The sequence below is a fragment of the Dermatophagoides pteronyssinus genome, unplaced genomic scaffold (genome assembly GCF_027571235.1).
Source record: "Dermatophagoides pteronyssinus isolate colony J.1.1.1.1 unplaced genomic scaffold, Derpt_VIB-CSIC_2022.12 sq0017, whole genome shotgun sequence".
Taxonomy (NCBI): Eukaryota; Metazoa; Arthropoda; class Arachnida; order Sarcoptiformes; family Pyroglyphidae; genus Dermatophagoides; species Dermatophagoides pteronyssinus.
The window spans coordinates 626,723-644,698 of record NW_027461541.1 but is presented as its reverse complement, the minus strand read 5'-3'; the positions used below and the strand labels follow the sequence as shown (position 1 = coordinate 644,698).

At 28.1% G+C, this 17,976-nt stretch overlaps 4 protein-coding genes across 8 annotated transcripts; 3 read left to right on the top strand and 1 right to left on the bottom strand.

The window, feature by feature from the left end:
* The first annotated feature begins 124 nt into the window (after positions 1-124).
* On the top strand, positions 125-2,093 carry LOC113794150 (protein ABHD18). The gene is made up of 4 exons (XM_075822402.1): positions 125-456; positions 521-803; positions 877-961; positions 1,029-2,093. Exons 1-4 carry the CDS (start codon positions 350-352, stop codon positions 1,970-1,972), a joined length of 1,419 nt encoding a protein of 472 aa, XP_075678517.1. The 5' UTR covers positions 125-349; the 3' UTR covers positions 1,973-2,093.
* Positions 2,076-2,490, bottom strand: LOC113794151 (small integral membrane protein 20-like). The gene is made up of 2 exons (XM_027344245.2): positions 2,354-2,490; positions 2,076-2,269 (listed from the first exon to the last, which is right to left on the bottom strand). The coding sequence occupies exons 1-2, from the start codon at positions 2,487-2,489 to the stop codon at positions 2,166-2,168; spliced, it is 240 nt and encodes a 79-aa protein (XP_027200046.1). The 5' UTR covers position 2,490; the 3' UTR covers positions 2,076-2,165.
* A 424-nt stretch (positions 2,491-2,914) lies between these two features.
* On the top strand, positions 2,915-4,096 carry LOC142645651 (uncharacterized). Its single transcript, XM_075822403.1, has 2 exons — positions 2,915-3,087; positions 3,152-4,096. The coding sequence occupies exons 1-2, from the start codon at positions 2,915-2,917 to the stop codon at positions 3,543-3,545; spliced, it is 567 nt and encodes a 188-aa protein (XP_075678518.1). The 3' UTR covers positions 3,546-4,096.
* A 1,335-nt stretch (positions 4,097-5,431) lies between these two features.
* On the top strand, positions 5,432-17,926 carry siz (Brefeldin-resistant Arf-GEF family protein schizo). Of its 5 annotated transcripts, none has more exons than XM_075822401.1 (8): positions 5,432-5,565; positions 11,507-11,681; positions 12,124-12,606; positions 12,701-12,800; positions 13,464-13,817; positions 13,895-16,245; positions 16,315-16,629; positions 16,704-17,926. In XM_075822401.1, the coding sequence occupies exons 3-8, from the start codon at positions 12,168-12,170 to the stop codon at positions 17,441-17,443; spliced, it is 4,299 nt and encodes a 1,432-aa protein (XP_075678516.1). In that variant the 5' UTR covers positions 5,432-5,565; positions 11,507-11,681; positions 12,124-12,167; the 3' UTR covers positions 17,444-17,926. The 5 variants fall into 5 exon arrangements, with proteins under 5 accessions (XP_075678516.1, XP_075678514.1, XP_075678515.1 ...); XM_075822399.1 differs by having other exon boundaries at positions 11,809-12,606; XM_075822400.1 differs by having other exon boundaries at positions 11,507-11,688.
* Positions 17,927-17,976: the final 50 nt, after the last annotated feature.

Genomic DNA, 17,976 nt, shown 5'->3' with positions numbered 1-17,976 from the left:
AAATGAAAAAATTGAAAATTTTTTTCAAAAAAAAAAAAATCAATTTTAGAAAGTTTACGGGGAATATAGAAAATAAGACACTGCGGAAATTTTCTTGGAAATTCTTTGAATCGAACATATGAAAAAGTCATGTGTGTGTGTGATGTGATGTTTTGATCATAATTTTGATTTTTTTTTTTGTTTAGTTTTTTTTCTATTTCGATATCGATAACCAAAAAAAATTATTGAAAATAAAAAAAATATTTTGCATACATGCAACAAATGTACCTATATGTTTGTTGTTGTAAATGTTTCTACAAATTTTTTATGTAAGTTGTAGTTTTAAAAGTCACAATCAAAAAAAAAAAAAATGTCAACAACATCACAAACAATTAGCCGATTGGATACAATTTATCGTAGTATATTGTTATCAAAATTTTTTGTTAAAGGATGGGGTAATCCACAAAATATGAAAAGGTTTGTGTGTTTTTTTTCAATAAGTTCATTTGACAATATTGACAAACATTCGATTCAAAAACAGAATATTTAAATTTCGTAAAATAATATCGAATCGTGAAACATGTCAAAAATTAGTACGATCCGATCATCCAATTTATATTGATCGAAAATTAGAACAAACCGATACATATTGTTTATATGAAGGTCATTTTTATAGTCCATTAGTTGATTATTTATCGGATTTAGTGCCAAATGAATCACATATTGCCTATTTTCAATTAATTGTGCCTTCATATTGGAATACTAATTATTTAAGTAAACAAATTCGTCCACTTTGTGTTCAAATAGCCGGAACTGGTGATCATGTAAGTTTCCATGTTCATTGTTGTTTACTTTTTTTAACACTTTTTTCTCAAATTTTCAATCAAAAAAAAATAGGGATTCTGGCGTCGTCGACATTTTATGGCCAAACCATTGATACGTGATTATGGTATTGGTTCGATTATTTTGGAAAATCCATTCTGTAAGTTTCGAAAAGATCAAAAAAAAACTCACAAATTTTCATTATAACTTTTTCAATATTAATTTAGATGGATTACGTAAACCAAATAATCAATCAAGATCTCAATTAAATAATGTATCTGATTTATTTATAATGGGTGGTTGTTTAATACTGGAATCATTAGCATTATTTCATTGGTGTAAACGAATGAATTTTTCACCACTTTGTATAACTGGTATATCAATGGGTGGACATAATGCATCATTAGCAGCAACAAATTGGCATGAACCAATCGGTATTGTACCTTGTTTATCATGGACAACAGCATCTTGTGTATTTACACAAGGTGTTATGTCTGGTTCAATACCATGGAAAATGTTGGAAAAACAATATCTAAATTATCCAGATATTGATCGTATTGAATTACGTAAACAATTGAATTCACCGGAAAAAAATCTTAATGATGAATTATTATTTAATGCTGGCAGAAATTTTGCTAAAAATTTTCAATTTAATTTTAATCAATTTCTTAATGAATTGAATATGAGTCTTTCATCATATTTGGATAAGATAATTAATTTTAAATTTACACAAAATCCTCAACCGCAATCGCAACAACAAAATGGTCAAACTAGTTCAACAACATCGACAACAACAACCGATCAACATGATGCTGCACTATTTATGCGTGGTATTATGGATGAATGTACACATTTAGGAAATTTTTCACCATTAATTGATCCAGAATTAGCAATAATAATTAATGCTCGTCATGATGGTTATGTACCAAGCAAAGGTGTTATACCATTAACAGAAATATGGCCCGGTTCACAGGTACGATATCTTGATCGTGGTCATATTTCAGCAATATTATTTGATAATGATGAATTTCGTCGTGCAATTGCTGATTCAATTGAATTAGCTGCACGAAAATATATGAATATTGATGATATTTTTATTGAACATAAACAACGTTTAGAAAAACAGAAGAAAAAAGAATTTTCCAACGATGATGATAAACGTGACATTTAATTTCAATTTGCCAATAATTTTGATCAAATTTTTCTGTTTTAAACCATGGTCAACAAATTTGTTATGTTTTTTTTGTTGTTGATATTTTTGATTTTCAAATAAATTTTTTGTTTTGTTTTAATGTTTTTTATTCATTCATTTTCTCTCTCGCATTTAAATGGAAAAACAAATTGGAAAATTACAAACGAAGAAATTATGATTCATTACGTGGACTAAATGGATCACTCCATACACGCATATTACCCGGTTGAATTTGTTCACGATCAATTCCTTTACGATTTTCACGTTGTGCTTTTTCTATTTGATTTCATGAAAAAAATGAATACAAGGGAAAAGTGAATTAAAACAATGAAACAAAGAATGAAATTAAGAAAAACTTACGATATTGTTCAATATTTAAATATGGATAGATAAAAATTGGATATAATGCAATCAATACGGTACCAACAAAACCGGTAACAATTAATGCACTTTTATAACCATTACGTGAACGGCTAAATAATGGTATTCGTTTCATGATTATCGTCGTTGTTGTTTTTCGGTTTCAATTTCAAGTTTTTCAGGTAAATTCGTCTACGGCAAAATGGAAATTTCGAAAAACACAGAATTTCGAACTCGAAACAAAAACACCGAAATTCGAACTCGAAACAAACACCGAATTTCGAACGCACTCAGGTGATTCTGTGTTTTGGATAACGGAATCGATGAATGCACCATGCACTTGGCCCAAACAACAACAGAAAACCCGAAACCAAAACAAACAAACTTTGCAAAACAAATCAAAAAAATACTGAGATTTTTTTGAATGAATTTTGTTCGTGCAGTTGTTGTTGGTGGTTGTTTGTTAAGAATATAGAAGATTCTTCTCCTCATATCAGTATTATTTCCAGAAAAAAAATTTTCCTAATTCCTAATTTTTTCAATTGAAAAACAAACAAAAAAATGATTACAACAAATCGAAAAACATTATTATTTTCATATCAAATTCTAAAATATCGAGCTTCATTTGCATCTTTATTCCATCATCATCATCATCTTGATCATCATCAAAATGGTCGAAAAATTTTAATTTATCATCAACAACATAATCATTATTATCATTGGAATCGTTTTAGGTTGTTGCTTTTTTTCTTTCTTCGAAAACATTTTGATTTCAATTTTTCATTTTTTCATTTTTAGTTTACGATCAATAATCTATGGTAATCCCGGACAAATATCCAATACAAATTTAAATTCAATAATCAATGGAAATGAAGAAGAAGAAGAAAAAAAATTAAAAAATGAAAAACAAAAACAAAAAGATCAATTTATACATGATCATTTAAATTCTAGTCAAGATCCAGGTAGTTCAACAAATATTTCCAATACAAATATGGATACATTACAAATACCTGAACAAGATTTGGTTACAAATGAACCACCACGTGAACATTGGGGTGTTTTAAAAGCAATCATTATTATTATTGCTGGTATTTATTTTGGTGCATGGGTTGCAATGATTGGTGCAAAATTATTAGAAGATTTAGATATTTTTGTACAAGATCATAATGATGATGGTGATGATGATAATTAGATTCGGATAAATGCTTGGATGGATGGATTGAAAGAATGAATGAATGAAAAACGAACAAACGAACAAAAATCCGGTAATCCCCGGTAATTCATTAATTTTTATTAAATCAAAAGAAAAACCGAAAATAGTGTCATCATCATCATCAATTATGATCCTGTCGTCGTCGTCGTCGTTGACAAATAATCTCTTCTTCTTCTTATTTTTCGTTTTCTTCCTATGGATTAATTTTCTCATTTCTTTCGATCATCATTAATTTGGATCACATCTTTTAGCATCACTGAATATCGCGACAAACACATGCGCTCAATACACTTCAGTCATTTCAAATCCAATTCGATTGATTTTGATTTTGATTTTGAAAGAAGAATATTATCGAATCTTTGACAAAACTCTTACACACACACTTCTTAAATTGTTCAGTATTATAGATTTTTTGTTGTTTGTTTGTTGTTAAAATCAATAAAATTTTTCTTTTTGAAAAAAAAATCTGATTTTTATTTGAATTTTTTCGAACATTTTCTGGAATGGTCGATTCCATTTCGAACACTTTCCAAAAGGAGGAGGGGGTAATGGGGAAATCACTACTGTCCGATTAACTGTCTGTCCGGGTGCTGTAATATAATTGGATAATACCACTACCCTCCTTCACTCACCATCTCTCTCTTCCCCCCCTCCGCCAAACATAAACATTCGAATCCGGAACCAAAAAAAAAAAAAAAAAAATCTTTACATCTACCCTATATCCAATAACAAATATTTTTTTTTGTTTATTTTTTCGATTTCAAAACGAAATGATAACTTTATTGAAAAACTTTCGAAAAACAAAAAACAAAACAAAAAAATCCATTAAACTAAAATAACAAACATAATGTGTGTGTGCGCGCGACTTGAATCCGAAAACCCGAAAAAACAAAACGAGAAAAAGAAAAGAAAAAAGGAAGAAACTTTATATTTTTTCTTCAAAGTTTTTGTCATCATCGACATCATCATCATAATAATTCAGATCAGTAGATCTTTGGTTGATGGTAATATGCCTGTCTTTTGTCTTTTATTCTTTTTTTTTTTTGCTTAAGTTTTTTCACATCACATCATTATTCGCTCACACAGTTGAGTATGTTTCTAGGTTTCTTTTCTTTCATTCAAAAAAGTGTTTCCTGTTTATTTTGTTTCGTCTATGCGTGCAGATCTTCGTTTTTTTTATGGGCTGCTTTTGGTTGAACAACGAGAGAGAGAGAGAGAGAGAGTCCCCAGCCATCCAGTCATTTGGAAAGCCAGCCTACATAAATTCACAGTGAATTCAGTCAGTCAACCAAAAACCAAACCAAACCAAAACCAAACCAAACCAAAACTGAACTGAACTGAACTGAAACGAACTTGAATTGAATGGAATGAATGAAAATACCAAACCCGAACCAGCTGCAAATATTTTTTTCACTGTTGTTTTGCATAGTGGTGGTGTGTGTGTTTTGTGTGACAAATAAACGACGACGACGACGACAACGAAAACATTTTTTTTTATTCATTTCATTTCTCAATGTGATGTTTGTTGGTTGAAACAACAGGAATAACTTTTTTCATCCAAGTGAAGTTTGAGTGAAATTTTTTTCCATGTTTTTTTTACATTTTTCAACAACAAAAACATAATTCTTTTTTTTTTCTTCAACCAAATTGGTCAATTTCAATTCAAATCATCGAACAACAACAACAACATTCGAAAAAAACACCATTAACATCATCATTTCATCATCATTATCCTTGATCATATAGTGGTGGTTATTGATGATGATCATCATCATTCAAAAAAAAAAAAAAAACATTTAATGTCTTTTTCAACAACAACAACAACAACAAAAATGATGAAATAAAAGAGTTTCATGTTGTTGTTGTTGTCGTTTTTTTTAATCATTTTAATTTCCACATGTGATGTGTGTGTGTGATGTTTTCTTTTTCTTTGATTTTTGATTGAAAATTACCTTCGATCATCATCATCATCATCATCATCAAAATTACTTTCATCCAGGTAATTTTATTCATTTGATTTTTCTTTTGCCAAAATAAACCAGAAAAAAAGGTCAGTAGATTTATGACCTTTACAGAGAAAAAATCTTAATGATCAGACCACCGGTGATCGACCGGCCCTCACAATTAGACAGCCAAAAAATATCTAATTATCTAATATCACCTGGTTTTCTACTTTCAATCATTGACCACACACACACACACACACACTGATCAATCGATCGATCTATCGACCTACCGACACATATCACTGAAAATGATAATGATGTGATAGGTAAGGTAAAATCTATGTGATATAATAATTAAGAGAAGAAAAAAAAAGATCTTCAAAGACAAACACCACACACACATACCACAGACCACCACCACCACTATTATTTTGATTTTCTCTCATGATTTTATCCATCAAAAACAAAACAAAAAAACCAAATGAATGAATGAATCCATCACATTCATATCAAAAAATGAAAATGGGCTGACTGAAACTAAACTGAAACTGAACATGAAAAACAGAGGCTATACACGAAGAGAAAGAAAAAAAAAACAAAAAAAAAATCTTTGACAATCACCATCATCATCAAGCCAGAAAAGAGAGAAGAAAAAAATTTCGAAAAAATTCACACTGAAAATTTATTCATCCGTATCGCCTCTGTATTATTTTTGTTCGTCGTCTTCGTTTCTCTCTCACACACACACATGATTATTATTATGATGATTTTTATTAACTGAAAAAAAAACAAAACAAAACAACAAAAACTCTGGCCTTTTTGTCTTTATCATCATTATAATAATAATAATGATTTTGTTTGTTTGGCTTGTTTATTATGGCTGATGATGATGATGGTTAAAATGTTCATCATCAAATATCATTATCATATAAACCGAATAACTGGATTGTTATCAATATGAATAATCCATATGAATCAATTTTTTCTCTGTTTTTTGGTGCTTAGGTTAGGTTAGTTTGTTTTTTTTAGTCAATGTGATGGTTTATTCAGTGAAGAAAATTTTGTGATTTTGTTGTTGTTGTTGATAATGAATATAATTTATTATTATTTTTCCTTCGTTTCGTTTCGTTCGTTTCGTAAAACATGATTTTTAAAACAATCAACCAAATCGTAACTTGCAAGCAAGCAAGCAACTAGCAACCATCTCATCTACGTCATGACATTCAAATTACTAACGAAAAAAAAAAAATTTATAATTATTATAATGATGGTCGTTGTGGAAAAGAAGAAAAAAAATTGTCAAATTTAATTAAAATTTTATTCCTCAAAACTTCATCTCAGAGAAGATAATCATCATCATTATCGTTTGTTGATTAATTATCGTTTTTCATCGTTGTTGTTGTCAGATTGAAAAAAAAATTGTCGTCATCAACATTGTTGTTGTTGTTGTTAATGTGAATCTTATCAGCAAAATTCGGGTCCATTCATTTAAAAATGTAATCGTTTTTTTCTGTGTGTGTTTTTTTTTAAAAAAAAAGGTGAATAGATTTCCTGGAAAGATTTTTTCTGTTTCCTGGAAAGATTTTTTTTTTTTTTTTTTTTTTTTTGGTTCCCGGAAAATTCGAAGAATCGATTTAAATCAAATTTAAATCAGAATTTAAAACGAAAATCATTTTTCAAAATCAAAATCAAAATCATCATTGTCAATGACAGTTTAATGAGATTTTGTTTCCATTTTGTTTCATATTTCAACACCCAAATCACCATCATTGTTTTTTTTGATTTACAAAAAGTTTTTGTTTAAAGTTTTTCTTCCCATTGTTTTTTCTAAACAAAACAAAAAACCCTCACCTGACATTTTTGTCGTTGATGATGATGATGATGATGATCAGTAATGAAAATATATAGTGTTATATAGAGTGTCCTCGTTTCTACATCAAACTTCATTATACAGACACAAGACTTACCAGAAAAGGTAAAGTTAATCATCGTCATCATTATTATATAATGGATGCTATATTTATAAAGGTCAAATTTGATTTTGATTTTTTTCTGTTTCTTTTTTTTTTTGTTGAAATTAAATTGCTTCGTGCTTGTCATTATAATGATGATGTTGATGTTGATGATGATGAGAAAAAAGGTGTCAGGTATGTACATCTTTGTTCGGTTATTTGAATTTATTTAAAAAAAAAATAATTCTCATGTCAAAAAAAATGAAAATAATGGCCAACCAAAAAAAAATTCCCATAAATTTTCCTCTTCGAGAAAATTTCCGGTAAAAAAAATTTCTCGGAATTTTTTTTTTGTTTCGAAAGAAAGAAAGAAAATACCATTAATGGATGTTATTTATTTGTCTGATTCATTCATTTATTCATTGTTGGTGTTGATGTTGGCCACATCTGTCATCAATGTCCTTGACATTTGACTCTTCATTTAATCATCATCATCAACAAATCCATTTTCTTTTTAATTTAAAAAAAAACATCAATGAGAGAACGTAATTTGAGAAAAGAGAAAAAAACAAAACTGAATAACACTCATTGCGCCTAATCATAAAATGATGATGATGATGATGATGATGATGTAACACAGATTTTAATGAATAAATTTTCTTCGTTTCGTTTTGTTTATGAGAATTCATTAAAATTCTTCTTGAATTTCTTTCATTTTAAATATTTAAACTTGTAACAAGAAGTGAAAATTCATTGAAAATTCTTGTATATAAATTTTCATCACATTCTCGACTTTCGTTTACTCTTTTTCTTTTCTGCATGAAATATTGATTTTTTCTTAGTTAAAAAATATTTTCCTGTTCGAGTTTCATGAAAAAAATAGAAAATCTGAACAAAACACCTTTTTGTTTTCTCTCATTTGTTCTACATTTTATTATTTGTCAATATGTGACAAGAATATTTTTCTTTTTCTCAATTTTTCTCAATTCCAAAGAAATTTCATGAATTTTACATGAATTTTTCTCTTGATTTTTTACTATTTACAAACTAACTTGCAATTCTTGAGTGTGTGAATTCTTGAATGAAATCATTATCAATTTCGAGAAAGAAAATGTTTACTATTTGTTTACTGCATTCTTTTTATCTTATCTTACGAAACAAACAAACAAAACATTCCACAAATTTCCAATGCTGTTTTGCTGTTTATTATCAGTTTGTAAACAATACATATATACAAACACTCACTCACTCAAAAACTTTTCTTATTTACCAAACTTATAATTATTATTATCATTATCGGATGTATTTAATTTGAATTTGGATGATATTGATATTGGTTTTTCTGTTGTTGTTTTCATTTCATTTCATTTTGTAATCGTTTTCTTCTTTTTCTTCTTTTGTTTTTCTATTCTAATCAAAAATTCCACTGAATTAATTTTCCTCCGATAATGATGATGATAATAATGATGATAATTTCCGGCAAATTTCTCACACACACACACACACAAAACAAAATGACAGGTCTAAAAATGTATCATCAAAATGGTGTTACAAATTTAAAAACAAAATCGATTTATTGATCCTTTTGTGTATGTATTGTGTTAAAATAATCAATATTTAACGCCCTTGTAATGGAAATTTTTTTCTGTTGTTTTGTTTGTCTATCGACAACCGGATAATCTTCTTCCCACACAACAACAGCAACAAATAATCCCCATAAACATTATGTGTGTGTGTGTTTTTACAACGTGTTTCTCTGGCCAGTCAAATCAAATCAATTCAGTTCAATAACATGATTTCAATGTCATCAATAATCTTCATTGACTATTTTTTCTCTTTACTTTTTTCGATTTCAAAAAAGTGACAAAACTAAACTAAACAAAACATTTAGGTCATGACCTATATGAAATTTTCGTTTATTGATTGATTTGATTCGATATTTTTTTTTATTATTTCAAAATGCATAATTGATAAACAGAAGAAGTAAAAGAAGAAGAATCTTTTTTTTCGATTCAAACGAATCGATTCAATTCAAAAAAATAAAAAATAATTTGAGGATCCTGGTGATCATCATCATCATCATCGATTGAATCGATCAATCAATAATGTTCATCCAAGAAAAGCCAGAAAAAAGAAAAATCCATTACCAATCGATTTTTTTCTGGGTGATGATGATGCCTGGTATGAACAAATTTTCTTTCTTTCATTCATTTTTGTCTACAAAATGAATGAATGAAAAAAACCAGCAAAAATTGGATACTTCTGGTGTTTTTTTCATTTCGAAACCAAAAAAAAAAAAACTTGTTTTCTTCGGGTTTCCAGCAATGATATCATATGATGATGATGATGGTTATTATGAATAAAAGCATCCCTATTCATTCAATTCGATCTGTTTCTGTTTCTGTTTGTTTGTGTTTGATAAATTGATCAATTTGATTCATTCATTCATTGAAAAATAATGTGTTTTTTGTTGTTTGATAATTTTGAATAGCATTTTTGTAATCAATTTTTGTTTTTAATGGGTGATGTTTTTTGTTTTAAACTTGATGACCGGGATTTTTATTTTTCCTGTTTTCATTTTGCTTTTCGTTGTTTTGGCTGAATGATATATATACCCAAACAAACAAAAAAAGCTATTTTCAAAACATCAAATTTTTTTTCGTTTTTTGTTTGAAAATATCATCATTGTTATGCTCTACTTTTTTTTTTTGGCCAATCTTTTTTTTTCTTTTATTGTTTTCATAATGGTAACCCATCATCATCATCATCATCTTTTTGGTGGAAAAAAAGTAGATAATTTCCGTGTATATCACATTCAATCAAATAAACAATTGGTTGGCTATTTTAACTCATTCATCATTTTTTTTGTCTTTTTTTTCATTTGAACAAAATGTAACAGAAACAATAATAAACTCCCATTATTTTTTTGATTGGATAATTGATGTTGTTCTTGACTTCTTCTTCTTTCACCACCGACCATCAACAAAGAAATATTCCAGGATTTTTGTTTTGGGAAATTTCCCAAAAAATAGTAGTTATTTTTTTCATATTTCCAACGGAAAAAAAATTGTCCTCTAATTTCTTCTCGTCATCACAAGATTACTATGACAACAACAACAAACACCCAAAACACCAGAAAAAAAAACAGCAAAAAAAACAACAACAAACAAACAAACAACCAGCGTAATAAAATAAAAATAAAAAATGTCATTTTCCTGACTTTTATTTTAGGCGCCTAGCAGCCATCATCATCATCACATTACTGATCATCACTGTCATTCATGATCATCACACACGCACACACACACCGGTCTACTAAAACAAACGGCCAAAACGACCGACAAAGTCAAAAAAAATCCAAATCCCCAAATGTAGGTCCTCTCTTGATGATAATGGTTATTATCATCATCATCATCATAGTAATAACAATAAAAAAATAATAACATTTTTCATTTGCACTTTCAATCATCATCGTTATCGTCATTGTTTTTTTTTCCTCATAAACAACAGTTTTTTCCTCAATGACTTTTTCTTCTTGTTTGTTTGTTTGTTTGGTTTGATACCAGTATTGGTTTGTTTTTTTTTTTTTTTTTGGATTAATTTTGATTATTATTATTATTAAACAAGCAGAAAAATTGATTGATTGATCGATCGATCGATTGGTAATGAAATTCATTGTCAACACTGTGTAGTACTGCTGAAAAAAATTGTCGTTTTGAATTTTTGAATGTTTGATTGATTTCCGTTTTCGGTTTTTCTGTTTTGCAAAAAAAAACATTATCAAAACGCCCCCAACTAAAACACATCAAAAATGATGACGTGAAACGCCTTATCACAAAAAAAAATCTATATTTTTTCATTACATTCTGTCATTATTACGTGGGAGTTTTTTTTTGTTGTAATTTTTGATTTTTGGATTTTTTTGTCGTTACTTTGTTATCCGTTGTCAAAAATTCATTGTCAATAACTTGGATTGTTTGAATCGATAATTGATTGATTCTAATTTTCTATCTTTTTTTTTCATTCATTTTTTTCAATCCAGATGCTGAAAATCATTCATTTTCATCAATAATAATTTTTCAACTAAACTGAACTGAACTCAACGGATTTTTTTCTGTTTCGATTTTCATCATTAAAATATCGTTCGTTTCGTTTGTTGTTCGTTATCACCGAATGATAATGACCATCATCACCATCATCATAATGATGACCACCAGGTGAACTGTGTGTTTATTTGTTTTTCAGTTTTTTTTCAATTTTTTTTCTTCACTTCTTGTTCAATTTGGGTTGCGTGTTTGTGTGACCTCAATCAATTGTTTTTTTGCTGTTGTTTTGTTTCATCAGATCTCAATAATTGTGTGTGTTGTGTGTGTGGCCAAATCTCTCAAAAAATTCATTCATTTTTTTCTTGATTGTTTTTCAATCAAAATCAGAAGAAAAAAAATTATTATTTTTTTCCCCCGTTGAAAATCATTGTGAAAATCCAGATGTTTTTTTATTTGTTTCTCTCGAATGATGGCCAGTAGCAACGAATGATTTTTGATCGAAATTTTTTTTTTTTATTTACAAATGAATTCTTCTTCAATATGGATCAACAACAACAACAACAACAACAATTCGAACAACAACAACAACAACAATCATCATCATTTGATTTAGAATTTAATAATTGTTCAGGTGATTCAACAACATCAACAATTATTATGAATGAACAAAATGATGATGGATGTGATGATAATGATAATGATAATGATAAACATTCATTAACGGTTGATAATAATAATTTAGATGATATTGAAACAACATCATCATCAACAACAACTGATCAAGATGAACAACAACAACAACAACAACCAAATCAACAATCATTGATTATTGATACATTAACGACAACAACAACAACGCCGACAATAACAACAACAACAACAAATCAAAATGATCAACAGCAATCGATGATGATGGTTAATCCAAAAATATCATCATCAAATCAATCACAACAACAACAACAACAATCAAAATGGCCACCAAAAAGATTACAAAAACAACATTCATATCATGTAACAACATCATCGACAACAAACGATCCAAGCTCAACAATCATACAACGTTTATTGGATAAGATTGAAAATCTTGAATCTGATTGTAAATTGAAATTTTTTTCTATTTTCGGGACAAAAAAAATTGATTTTTCTTTTCTGTTTTTCCTTTCTTTTTTCATGGTTCCCCGAATATAAAGTAAATCGTATCAAACAAGAACGTGATCAACTTTATTCTGAAAATGAACGTCTTTGTTTTCATTTACAAATGATTAATGAAGCTGATAAACATCAACAAAGGCAAGTGTTATTTATTACGTGTTCTGTTCTGTTTTGTATCTTGATTTCTGTATCCAAAAAAAATAACAAGAATAAAATCAATCAATTGATTTTTCGCTGAAAAGTTTATTTTGAATGTGAAAAAGTTTTTAGTTGAAAAAAAAATTGTAGCAAAAAATAGAATTCAATTCAAGTGAAAATACTTTTTGTTTCTTCTTCTTCACAATTCATCTGAATAATATTGATTTTTTTTCCTGCTCGCTGACTGACTGACTTGACTGGAATAAAAATCATAAAAAAGTTGACATAAGAATTGAAAACAACAACAACAACATTATCATTGAATTATTCTTTGTTGTTTTTTAGATTTCGATTTCATTTGAAAAAAAAATGTTATCGATCTTTATTATCACGCAATCTTTATCTATGTTTTTCATTTCATTTCATATTGACATAATTGAATGAAAAATGAAAAATTTTCATCTTTTTCGCTTCTCGAATGGATAATAAATTTAATTTTTAAGTTTTTTTTTGGAACGAAAGAAATTAAGGAATAGCTTTTCTTTTGAAAACTGGATAAGTTGAAAATAAAGTGAGAAAAATGAGAGTAAAGTGTGCAATCAATGGTTAATTTGAATTAATTGATTTTTTTTCCTCGTTTTTTTCCATTGAAAAAAATTTTAGGTCAATTAATGCAAGAAAACAACAGCAACAACAACAATTACAAAAACAACATTCAATATCTGGTTATATTTTTAATGAAAATAATGGTAATAATGGTGATGATGATTATCAATCAACACCAACCAATGGTATATTACATAAACGTCGTCCATTAATGGTAACAAAAACATTGGCAACAACAACAACAACAACAAAAGCAGCTAATCTTTTTGATAATGATGATGGTGATGGTGGTCAATTGGAATCATCATCTATGGTTGTTGATAATGGTGGAGAATGTCAATGTATAAATTCATATGGACAAATTCCATATAGTCGTGTGCCAGTCATTTCATGTGGTGATCAATCTGTTTGGTATGTTGTTTTGATTGAAATTTCCGTTTTCGCTTTTTACTAAAATAGATTATTCTCTCTATTTTCTGTTTTAACAGTAATTTAACAAATCAGATATCAAATACTCAACTAGTCATTAATCCAAATAATAATAATCCGAATCATCATAATGATAATCCAAATCAAATGATGATGATTCGTGCTGCAACAACAAAAACAAATTTTGCTTGTTCATCATCATCATTGTCGAATGTTCGACGAAATTCTTCCAAAATTATAGCCATCAATGATAATGATAATTTAAATTGTTGTCATCAATTAAACAACAACAACAAGGATAATTTAATTAGCAAACAACAACAACAAAATTATTTTCCTAATGATGATGATCAAACAATATTGACAATAGCAAAACCAATATTGATTTCAAATGATACAATGGATTCAAATAATCAACAACAACAACAGCAGCAGCAACAATTTTTTTATCAACAAAAATCAAATTTATCATCACCAACGATTATAGGAATGGTCAACGTAACAACACCAACAACAACAACAACAACAACAAATTTAATACGTACACAACGTATAGCCGGTGGTAGTCAAACATCATTATCATCAAATCATTCACAAATAAATATTGGTAGCGGTTGTAGTCAAAATATTAATGATAATAATAATAAATTATCAACAACATCATCACAATATGAATTATCACAACAATTATTAGATAAAAAAGTATCAGCATTAGAAAGAAAATATGGTGGTTTATGTGCACGTGAAGCTGCAATCAAAATACAACGTTCATATCGTTCATATCGTTTACAGAAACGTTTTACATTATTAGCAATACAGGCTATACATTTACAACAACAACAACAACAATTAAAACAACAAAAACAACAAGAAAATAATAATGTTATCATCAATAATAATAATAATAATAATAATGGATATTATTATCATCAACATCATCAAACAAATGTTTTACCAGATTCATATAATAATAATTTAACAAAAACACGATCATCATATTATCAATCATCGAATCCATTATCATTACCATCATCATCAAATATTCATGGGACAAAAATTATCAATGAAAATAATAATAATAATAGCCGACCACGGCCACCATCGATTATTTATAGTCCATCATCGATTGATCATAATAATATTGATAATGGTAATAGTGATATTGGTGATGATAATGGTCATAATGTTGATAGTGTTGTTGTTGATGATGTTGATAATGATAATAATCAATCAAAACAACAATCAATATTATTGATGGATCGTCGTTTAAAGAAAAAACAATCATCATTTTCATCAATATCATCGAATGGTTCAACAGCATCATCAATATCATCTGGTACATCTGGTTTATCTGGTATATCATCAACATCATTACAAGCAATATCATCGGCATCATCATCAACAAAATTTAAATCACAATCAGAACAATCATCAATATCATTATCACAACAACAACAACAACAGCAATCAAAACATCAATCACAATCAAAAATGACAATGATTCAATCTAATCAACAAAATCACCACCATCATCATCATCATCACCAGCATCATTCTCATCATAATATTCAACAACAGCAGCCACAGCAAAAGTTTTTAAATCAAAAACTATCTCAAAATCAATTACAACAACAACAACAGCCGAACAATATTATTACCGATAAAATACGAAATAATGCTGGTGGTAGCATTATAACAACAACAAAACAATTATCGATTGATTTAAATCGTGGTCAACAACAACAATTATCAACATTTTTACCGACACAACTACCACCATCATCATTATCATCAACAACTGTACAACATCAACAACAACAACAAAATTATCATAATAAATCACATGTTGGTGGTGTAGGCAACAATGTTTTATTCTCAAATCAAATACATTATATGAATAATAATAATGATAATAATTCATCATCATTATCAACATCAGAATCTTTATTAAATGTTGTTGGTGGTCATCATAATAATCATCATTATCATCAGAATAATCATCAACATCCGAATAATGTTTTGATTATGAATAATAATGTTACAAATAATCCAACAACAGCTGCAACGACAACAACAAATATTGGTACAAATGCTGATATTTATCGTAAACGATTATATCGTGTTGGTTTAAATTTATTCAATAAAACACCATCTGATCGTGGTATTAGTTTTTTAATTGCTAATAATTTTATTGAACAATTTTCGAATAACATTGAAGAACAAGCACGTTCTGTGGCTATTTTTTTACTTACCCGAAAAGGTGTTTCAAAACAAATGATTGGTGAATATTTAGCCGATAATAATCAATTTAATAAATTAGTATTGAAAGCATTTATTGCTGAAATTAATTTAAACGGTTTAATTGTTGATGAAGCATTACGTTCATTTCAGATGAATTTTCGTTTTCCAGGTATATTTTTTCTTTTTAAATTTGTAATTTCAATTTTATAATTTCATTAATTTCAAATGATATATTCAGGTGAAGCACAAAAAATTGAACGTCTAGTTGAATCATTTGCCGATCGTTATAAAGAATGTAACCCGAATGATGTTTTATCAAGAGATTCAATATTTATATTAGCATTTGCTATTATAATGTTAAATACTGATTTACATAAACCTACAAATATTAAACATCGTATGACACAAGAACAATGGCTTTCAAATTTAAAAGGTGTTTTTAGTGAAGGTGATCTTTCATCACAATTTTTATTAGGTATTTATAAACGTATTAAAAAACAAGAATTACAAACTGGACCTGATCATGTTACACAGGTTCTTAAAGTACAATCAAGTATGTTTAAATTAAAAATTGAATTTTATTTGATCATTGAATAATTCTTTTTTCTTCTTTTTGGTAATACATAGCTATTGTTGGTAAAGATGTGCCAAATTTATGTTTACCACATCGACGTTTAGTTTGTTATTGTCGTTTATATGAAATTCGTGATGTAAATCGTAAAGAAAAAGTTGGCCAACATCAACGTGATGTATTTTTATTCAATGATTTATTATTAATAACAAAAACAACAAATCGTTCACGTAATAATCAATTAGCTGAATATCAATATCGTTCATCAACATCATTAGATGGTTTACAAGTAAACATATTTGGTAAAGGTTTTTATGCACATGGTATTCGGATTAGTCGTCGTGTTGATCAAAAATGTTTAGCATTATTTAATGCAAGAAATGAATTAGATCAAAGACGTTTTGTTGAAGATTTACGTGAATCTATTGCCGAAATGGATGAAATGGAACAGATTCGTATAACTAAATCTAGTTCATTAGTACAATTAAATGATTTTATGTTAACATCATCAAATAATAACACTGTGGTACCTGTATCGCCATCTATTAATGGTAATGGTAATGATGGTCAATATAATAATTGTAATCGTAAACAATCAATATCAATATCATCATCATCAAATTTACATTCAAGTAATGATAATCTTGGTAATCTAACGACAACAAGCGGTACTAGTATTTGTGGTACAATAACTGATAATGATAATAATGATTATCATCATGAATCATCGATTGGATCAAATGGCCATAGTCTAATTCAACAACAACAACAACAACATTATTATCATCATTCATAATATGAATTTTTTTCTTTCTTCTTCATCCATCAGTCAATTCATCAAATTTTGATCTCATCATCATCATGGATAGAATATTTGTCTTTTTTTCCTTGGAAAATCCGAAAAAAATTGTCCCTTTTGGATTCGGACATGGCTTCCATCAATCATCGGATATTGCCTCATTGAATTTTTGTTTGTTTGTTTGTTTGTTTGTTGAAAATTTTTTTCTGTAAATCATTTCTGATATCATCTCAATCTTAATTGTATAGATAAAACTGAAAAAAACTGCCTGTGATCTTTAAATTCTCTTTATCTCTATATATTTTTTTTCTCTCAATCAATCGATCAATTATAACACTCAATCAATCGATCAATCAATCAAATTCCAAAATATTAGCCGATTTATCATCGTTTTTTTAAAACTATTAGAAAATTTTAAACTGAAATGTTTTAGTATTACATTTTTTTTAAATAAATGAATAAATCATCATTTTTCAATCATTTTTGAATTTGTAAAATTGATGCGCATGCGCAAATGGATAAACACAATA

Excerpts from the sequence above, each read along its gene's own strand:
- LOC113794150 (XM_075822402.1), top strand. The coding sequence starts at position 350 with ATGTCAACAACATCACAAACAATTAGCCGATTGGATACAATTTATCGT. Across the intron at positions 457-520 it reads AATCCACAAAATATGAAAAG|AATATTTAAATTTCGTAAAA; the intron begins GTTTGTGTGTTT and ends ATTCAAAAACAG. Across the intron at positions 962-1,028 it reads TATTTTGGAAAATCCATTCT|ATGGATTACGTAAACCAAAT; the intron begins GTAAGTTTCGAA and ends ATATTAATTTAG.
- LOC113794151 (XM_027344245.2), bottom strand. The coding sequence starts at position 2,489 with ATGAAACGAATACCATTATTTAGCCGTTCACGTAATGGTTATAAAAGT. Across the intron at positions 2,270-2,353 it reads TTTAAATATTGAACAATATC|AAAAAGCACAACGTGAAAAT; the intron begins GTAAGTTTTTCT and ends GAAATCAAATAG.
- LOC142645651 (XM_075822403.1), top strand. The coding sequence starts at position 2,915 with ATGATTACAACAAATCGAAAAACATTATTATTTTCATATCAAATTCTA. Across the intron at positions 3,088-3,151 it reads TATCATTGGAATCGTTTTAG|TTTACGATCAATAATCTATG; the intron begins GTTGTTGCTTTT and ends TTTCATTTTTAG.
- siz (XM_075822399.1), top strand. The coding sequence starts at position 11,997 with ATGATTTTTGATCGAAATTTTTTTTTTTTATTTACAAATGAATTCTTC. Across the intron at positions 12,607-12,700 it reads TGAAAATCTTGAATCTGATT|TAAATCGTATCAAACAAGAA; the intron begins GTAAATTGAAAT and ends CCGAATATAAAG. Across the intron at positions 16,630-16,703 it reads GGTTCTTAAAGTACAATCAA|CTATTGTTGGTAAAGATGTG; the intron begins GTATGTTTAAAT and ends GGTAATACATAG.